The sequence below is a fragment of the Primulina tabacum genome, chromosome 13, assembly GCF_025594145.1.
Source record: "Primulina tabacum isolate GXHZ01 chromosome 13, ASM2559414v2, whole genome shotgun sequence".
Lineage (NCBI taxonomy): Eukaryota > Viridiplantae > Streptophyta > Magnoliopsida > Lamiales > Gesneriaceae > Primulina > Primulina tabacum.
Genome location: NC_134562.1, coordinates 8,451,946 through 8,460,464, shown reverse-complemented (window position 1 = coordinate 8,460,464; position 8,519 = coordinate 8,451,946). Strand labels below are relative to the sequence as shown.

Here is an 8,519-nt window from a genome sequence, read left to right as displayed (position 1 = left end):
AGTTCATCACGGAATCCAAGCGAAGACAAGACATATTCATAATTTTAAACATCACTACACAATAAAATAAAGAAGTGAAGAAAAAGATAACAAATCCGAAGTGTCGTCTCTGTCCCCAAATCCATCGTTTTTCGTATTTGTGATTGTTCTTTGCTTCCCGAATCTTCGTCTCGTGTGTGCTTTCGGTTTCTCGCGTCTTTTCTTTCCCAAGATAGCAGTTCGTGCGTGTTCTATTCTCCCACGGCGGCTCTCCCTCGTTTCTGACCTAGAATGCGAAATTTATAGTTTTCTGGACGCTCGGCGAGCGCGGGTGCGCGTGAAGTCGTGCGGCCGCGCGCGAACTTCTGCCTGGTGGCTCGTGTCTGCGCGCGCGGTTGCGCGTGAAGTGGCACGAACGCGCGCGCGCCTCTGGATCTTCGTGCTTCATCTGTGCGCGCGCGGCTGCGCGTGAAGTGGCGCGGCCGCGCGCGCACTTCTGTCCAATGCCATGCCCCTCGGCCTTGTTTTCTTACATTTACTTGGCTTCGTGCCCACTATTTCATCCATTCCTGAAATGACAACAAAAACAAACCAAAAACGCATAATTATGTTCGAAACAAGCATAATTCAAAATGGATTTTAATATAAATTAAGTGCAAATCTTGCATTTAACAAACCCCCTAAACTTGAACTTTTGCTCGTCCCGAGCAAAATAAATAAAAGCAAATAATCAAGAAAAAAATTAACGCTAACGACTATAGTCATGGATATGCAAAAAGTGATATTGGCCTCCGACGTATCTAATTTCATGTAATTCACGATTTCCCAAAAGTCACGTGCGTGTGTGATATGTCAATGTTCATTTACCCAATCGAATGCTCTAATGTAGTTGTCATATCCATTCGTCTTACAAACTCAAGAAATCATCAGCTCAGTGCCGCTCACACTTCATCAAAATAAAATTCGCATTCACAGATCACATAGGACTTTATCGGTGATTATTTGGCTCGAAAGATCGTTAACATAAGTACGCCATAGATGAAATCACACAATGAGATGCTTGCAAGCAAGTGATTAAAGTCTATACTTGATAACAATGTTTTTCAGTTACTCACAGGCTTGACTTGAACAACTTTTCTCCACTAGTATATTGGATAAATGTGACAAGATTAATAGTTCTTGTAGGCTTGTAACGTTAGGCTACGGCTCATGGCTACAATAAAGGTATGGAAATCAAGATCTGAGAGAAATAATTGAATTTTCATAATTCTCATCTTCATTTCATTCACCATCACTTTATTGTTTTCTTCCCAATCATATCCTTCACCTCCCATATTTTCCTTTCTTTTTCATCACTTTTGATTCATTTTTTTTCTTTTTTTTTCTTTTCAACTCCTTTTAGCACATTTAACTTTTTTTCTTCTTTTCAAGGAGTATTTGAATCATTACAACACCCATGAACTTATTTCTGTCAAAATTAGGTAGGACAATAAGTGTATAAGCTTCATTAGGTAGTCGTTGTGGGATGTAGAATAGATACAAGTGGGGGCTAATTGTATGTCATTGACATACACCACTTGATTTTAAGTAGGCTCAAAATGGGACACTAGGGATATTTCATGTTCATTGGTAGGCTCGAAGGCTCAAAACGGCTCCAAAGATCGCCTAAATCATTCATATGTCACATATTATCCGTATTTCGCCTCGAAAAGTGTTCAAACAAGTCCTAGATTTCCGTCAATCCATTAGTCAACTCATATAAACCAATCACATGCATTTGTTCAACCAAAAATGATATACGAGGTAGGTACAAAAGAAATTTTAATCATCTCAATTAACTCGAAGCTCAAAGGGCTACAATTGATAGTAAACAAAGAACATAGGCCCAAAGATATTGTGAAAAATTGCCTAGATCATTTCTATGTTTGCAAAAGTGTCAATCAATGTCATGCAAGAATTACCAAGAATCAGATCTCCACCATCTATTTAGCATCACAGGCATGCAACTTGTCTCTAGCAATGATAGTATCAACAAACACGACAATGCAAAATAATTGTGACTCCTAAGTTATCATGAACACATATATACTTCAGGACCACAATTCAATTTTTCATCATCGGCCACACATTTTACTCATCCATGACTCTTCCTAACAAATCTAGCATGCAAAAAATAAATAAAAACTAAAGAAAAAAACCAATTTAAATAATAATAATAATAATTCTAACGTGCAAGCAAATTCAACCCCCCCTCCCCAAACTTAAAGTATGCATTGTCCTCAATGTATAGAAATAAAGAACACGACAACACATACCTCGTGCACGAGTGTCAGAACTCGGGGCTCGAATCATAATCTACAATGCCATTAACAAAAGCAGTATACTCGTCGTTTTCAAAACTCTGCAGATTATAGATATCATTGATGGATGCCGAATCAAAAGAGACCAGTTTCCCGCGCACCAAAACTCTATAGTCCTCGTGTTTGATTCTCAGATTAGCATAAAATTTCCGGACTATAGATATAACTGCATCTGGTGGTGACTAGGCTATATCTACCCACCCCCTTTGCACAACTTCCTCCATTACATCACAGTTAAGTTAGGTCATATCTATCCCTCTTTCTTTGATAATTGACCTAGACAGGATACTCTCGTAAACTCTGAATGCTTCCTCATTCCAAAATTTATTAGCATTGTAGGAACGAGAAGAGGAAGCCACATCCTTCGATCTCTTTCTAGGCGGCATAATTTTTCAATGTTTATCCCAAACTCTCAATCAACAAATGTGCACCAACAATTGCTTGAATACTGAAAATAAACCCAAACTATAACAAAGAAAAGGAAACGGAAGCTTGAGCGAAGAAAATAACTTGAAGGTGACACTTGGTCGGTGGTGGTAGTAGCGGCGGCGGCGGCGGCTGGGTGGAGCAGCAGCGGCGGTGGCTGTTGGTGGTGGGTGTGAGTGTTTGTTGAGGGAGGAGTGTTTGTTGTAGTGGAGGAGTTTGAATGAATGAGTTATGGATTGTTTTGGGGATTGGGGTTTGTGGTGGAGTGAGAAGGAATTTTGGAGAGAATTGTGTTGGGGGAGGCGGCTGTTTTTTTTTTTACTCCGATTGACGCCAGGTTCAACTTTTACTTGCACAATAAAACGCGTGTCAATATCTAATCGTCATATGCAGAGTTCAAAAATATAAAAAAAATTAAGGACAAAATTAATACTGAAAATAGAATAGAAGCAAATAAAGAAAACGAAAGCAATAAAAGATACTGGTTGGGTTGCCTCCCAACAAGCGCTTGGTTTAACGTCACCAGCCCGACTCAGTTCTGCCTCAAGTAGATTCGGCCAGTGAGATATTGTCCATGTTCCGCACTTCGTCTCCAAAATAGTGTTTCACTCGCTGACCATTCACCTTAAACGTTCTTCCATCATTGCATTTGAGTTCGATTGCTCCGTATGGTTGTACTGCTTACACTATAAACGGTCCTGACCACCTTGATTTTAGCTTTCCTGGAAATAGTCTGAGACGAGAATTATAAAGCAGCACCTGTTGTCCCGGTTCAAGTGTTCTTCGCACAATGATCTTGTCATGCCACTTCTTGGTTTGCTCTTTGTAGATCTTGGCATTCTCATATGCTTAATTTCGAAATTCATCCATCTCATTTAACTGCAGTTTTCGGACATCGCCAGAAGCTTTTAAATCAAAGTTTAACTTCTTTACTGCCCAAAATACTCGGTGCTCTAATTCTAGCGGCAAGTGGCATGCTTTCCCAAATACTAGCCTATAGGGAGACATCCCAATAGGCGTCTTGAATGCAGTCCGATAAGCCCATAACGCATCATCCAACTTAATGGCCCAATCCCTCCGGTTGGTGTTTACAGTCTTTTCCAGAATTTGTTTAATTTCCCGGTTGGATATTTCAGCTTGTCCATTTGACTAAGGATGATATGATATTGCCACTTTGTGCTTCACACTATATTTAGCCAGAAGTGAGTTGAAAATCCTATTGCAAAAATGCGTACCTTCGTCACTTATGATGGCTCTCGGTGTTTCAAACCTTGTGAAGATGTTCTTATGCACGAATTTAACTACAACACGAGCGTCATTAGTATTGGTGGCGATTGCTTCCACCCATTTTGAAACATAATCCACAGATAATAAAATATAAGAATTACGAAAAGAAGAAGGAAAGGGTCCCATGAAATCTATACCCCAAACGTCAAAAAGTTCCACTTCCAAAACATTTGCCAGTGGTAATTCGTGACGCCTAGAGATATTTCCTAACCTCTGGCATCTATCACATGACTTTACTAAGGTATAGCTATCTTTAAACAAACTAGGCCAATAAAAACCAGATTGCAATACCTTAGATGCTGTTCGTGACGCTCCAAAATGTCCACCATAAGGTGAAGAATGGCATTTCTCCAGAATTTGATGTGCTTCGATACCCTCCACGCATCTCCTAATCACTTGGTCAGCACACCTCTTATACACAAATGGATCATCCCAATAATAGAACTTGATATCATGGACGAACTTCTTCTTCTGATGATAGCTCAAAAATCTACAGGGAGGGTGCCGCAAGACAAAAAATTAGCAATATCAGCAAACCAAGGAAGTACGGAATTTACCTCAAAAAGTTGTTCATCCGGAAATGTTTCCTTTATGGCTCTCTCTTCTTTCTTCTCCTCCAGCTCAAGTCTCGACAAGTGGTCGGCCACTTGATTTTCACTACCCATTTTATCCTTGACCTCAAAGTCAAATTATTGTAATAGCAAAATCCACCTTATCAAGCGTGGTTTTGCATCCTTCTTGGCAAATAGGTAGCGAATAGCTGCATGGTCAGTGAAACGATTACCTTTGTGCCAATCAAATAAGGTCTGAATTTGTCGAAGGCAAATACTACTGCAAGCATCTCCTTCTCGGTCGTAGTGTAATTTTGTTGTGCAGCATCAATCGTGCGGCTTGCGTAGTAAATTGCCCTAAACAACTTTTCCCTTCTTTGGCCTAAGACAGCGCCCACTGCATAATCACTTGAATCACACATTAGCTCAAAGGTCTCCTTCAAGTCCGGCACTATCATGATCGGTGCAGTCACCAATGCCATTTTGATCTTCTCGAATGCCTGCAAACAATCATCATCAAATATAAAAGTTGACTCTTTTTCAAGCAAGTTACACAGAGGTTTAGTAATCTTAGAAAAATCTCTAATAAATCTACGATAAGACCCCGCATGTCCTAGAAAGCTCCTTATTCATTTGATGTTCTTTGGTGGGGGAAGTTTTTCGATGACAACCACCTTGGCTCTATCTACCTCTAATCCCCGAGAAGATACTTTATGTCCAAGAACAATGCCCTCTTGGACCATAAAATGGCATTTCTCCCAATTAAGAACTAGGTTCTTTTCTTGACATCTCTGCAAAACAAGGGATAAGTTATCTAAACAATGATCAAATGAAGAGCCAAATACCGAGAAATCATCCATGAAGACTTCCATGATTTCTTCCACCATGTCTGCGAATATGGCCATCATACACCTCTGAAAAGTAGTAGGCGCATTACATAATCCAAAAGGCATTCTCCTAAAAGTAAATGTGCCATAGGGACACGTGAAAGTAGTCTTCTCCTGATCTTCTGGCGCTATAGCAATTTGGTTATAACCTGAATAACCATCTAAAAAGCAATAATGACAATAGCCAGCAAGTCTATCAAGCATTTGGTCAATAAAAGGTAATGGAAAATGATCTTTACGTGTGGCATTGTTCAATTTCCTATAATCAATACATACTCGCCATCCAGTCACGGTACGAGTAGATATTAGTTCATCATTTTCATTTCTAACCACAGTTATTCCACCCTTTTTTGGTACAACTTGCACAGCGGACACCCAACTATGATCAGAAATAACATAAATTACATCAGCATTTAACAGTTTCAACACTTCATTTTTCACTACCTCCTTCAGGGCTGGATTTAACCTCCTCTGATGATCTACATAAGGAGTATACGACTCCTCCATCAAAATTGTATGCATGCATATAGTAGGGCTAATTCCCCTAATATCAGAAATCGACCATCCTAGTGCATTTTTATATTTCCTCAACACTCTCAATAATGTATCTTTTTCAGCACATGTAAGAGAGGAAGAGATAATTACCGGATATGTAGACTTTTCACCTAAAAATGCATAACAAAGGTTGCTTGGCAGTTCCTTCAAGTCAGGAGAAGGTGGTTTTACCTCAATTTTCTCATTTACATTCAACTCCTCAGGCGGTGCATCTTTTCTCCTTTCTTTCTGCAGTGCTTCAAGAGCCACCAGCTGCTCTTTCACTTCCCAATTGTCTTCATCAACAATTCCTGCAGCACTTATCAAACAGCTCTCCAAAGGATCCCTTGTTCCTGCACATTCAAGAGACATACATGAGTGTATAACGTCAATACTCTTACAAGTGCTTACCTCATTCGATCCCTTCATGGCGTGATAGATGTTAAAAATGACTGCTTCTCCACCAACTCTCAAGGTTAGTTCACCCTTATGCACATCTATCAATGCCCTTCCAGTTGCCAGAAACGGTCTCCCAAAGATTAATGGAGCATCATGATCTTCCTCCATATCTAAAATCACAAAATCAGCAGGAAAAATAAATTTATCTACTTTTACCAGTACATCCTCGACTATCCCACGTGGATACGTGAGACTTCTGTCTGCAAGTTGTAAGGTGATAGTAGTTGGTTTAACTTTTCCAAGCTCCAGTTCCCTGTAGAAAGAAAATGGCATCAAATTAATACTTGCTCCCAAATCACATAAAGCTTTACTACATTTAGAACCACCAATAAAGCAAGGAATAGTGAAACTCCCCGGATCTTTTAATTTTTGTGGTAGCTTCTTTTGCAGTATGGCGCTACATTCTTCAGTCAGTTTCACAGTCTCAAACTCTTGCAGCTTCCTCTTCTTGGACATCACATCTTTAATAAACTTTGCATAATTCGGCATTTGCTCCAAAGCATCAGCAAATGGTATGTTGATGTGTATCTTCTTAAAAATCTCTAAGAATTTTGCTAACTGATCAAATTCTTCTTTTTGAATCTCTGAGGGTAAGGAAGAGTCGGCTTAAATACTGGAGGTTGTTCAACTTCAACTTCAGCTTTGGATCCCTCAGTTTGCTCTTCTTCAACTGTCTTCTCCTTGTCCATTCTCTCCTTAGGACTTTGTACCTCCAATTCCTTTCCACTCCTTAAAGGGACTGCCTTACATTGCTCTTTTGGGTTAACCTCCGTGTTACTCAGAAATTGACCCCTGTTCTGATCTCTCAAAGCGTTGGCCAACTGTCCAATTTGCGTTTCCAGAGACTTCATTGTGGCACCCGTATTTCTCATGTGAGTCTCCATATTGTCAAGACGAGACTCAGTCCTTGCCATTCTTTTTCAGATTCCGCAACAAACGTTCCTACAAAATCCTCAAATGAAGGCTTTCCTTCCCCCTTTGATGTATTGAACCCCGGTGGAGGATTCAACACATTTTTATTATTCGCATATGAAAAATTTTCATGGTTTCTCAAACCAGGATGATAAGTGTTAGGGGGAGGGTTACCTCGATATCCGTCGAATCCTCCAAAATTTCTGTTGTTGATATACTGAGCTTCTTCAGGAAGAGATTGTTCTTCAGCAACAATCGATGGACCCTCAGTCTCTGCTGTGCTCACTTTGTTCATAGCTGCTAGTTGTGTGGTCAGTGCAGACACTTGGGCAGTGAGTGACATAATCGGATCCACATCATAAACCCCAATTGCCCTCTTCACTCCAGATCTCTCAGTCGGCCACTGGTAGCTATTTACAGTCATCTGCTCAGGCAAGTCATAGGCTTGCTCAGGAGATTTGGCAAAGATCGCGCCACCAGCTGCTGCATCCACTATTCCTCGTGTTTGCCCATTTAGACCGTTGTAGAATAATTCAATTAGCACCCAGTCCTCAAAACCATGGTTTGGGAATTTCCTCAACAGCTCCTTGTATCTCTCCCATGCCTCATACAATTGCTCAAAATCACTCTGCCTGAACGTGCTAATCTCAATCTTCAACTGCGCAGACTTTGCAGGGGGAAAGTACTTTGCCAGAAATTTCGTCGCCAGCTCCTTCCATGTCGTGATACTTCCCAAGGGAAGCGATTGGAGCCATCCTCTTGCTTGATCCCTAAGAGAAAACGGAAACAAACGCAGTCTAATAATATCATCAGGAACATTATTAATTTTTACTGTATCCGTTATCTCCAAGAAATCCTCAAATGAATGTGAGGATCAGCAGTGGCAGTTCCAGCAAACTGATTTTGCTGAACCATATTGATCAGAGCGGGCTTCAGCTCGAAATTATTGGCGTTGATGGTCCCTCGGGCAATGCCAGAATAATGATTGTTGATCACTGGTCGGAAGTGATCTCTGATAGGTATAGCCTCTGGCGGGATGTGTCTGTCATTCTCTCTGTGTTCAGCCATTACTTGTATCTCTTATCTTCGTGCTTTTCTTAATCTTCTCGCAGTTCTTTCGATCT

General features: G+C 40.4%; 1 protein-coding gene across 1 annotated transcript; it reads right to left on the bottom strand.

The window, feature by feature from the left end:
• Nucleotides 1-3,614: 3,614 nt before the first annotated feature.
• LOC142521835 (uncharacterized) lies at nucleotides 3,615-6,972 on the bottom strand. The gene is made up of 8 exons (XM_075625011.1): nucleotides 6,420-6,972; nucleotides 6,136-6,377; nucleotides 5,821-5,991; nucleotides 5,640-5,651; nucleotides 4,885-5,103; nucleotides 4,610-4,723; nucleotides 4,344-4,523; nucleotides 3,615-3,914 (listed from the first exon to the last, which is right to left on the bottom strand). Exons 1-8 carry the CDS (start codon nucleotides 6,970-6,972, stop codon nucleotides 3,615-3,617), a joined length of 1,791 nt encoding a protein of 596 aa, XP_075481126.1.
• Between the last annotated feature and the right edge of the window lie 1,547 nt (nucleotides 6,973-8,519).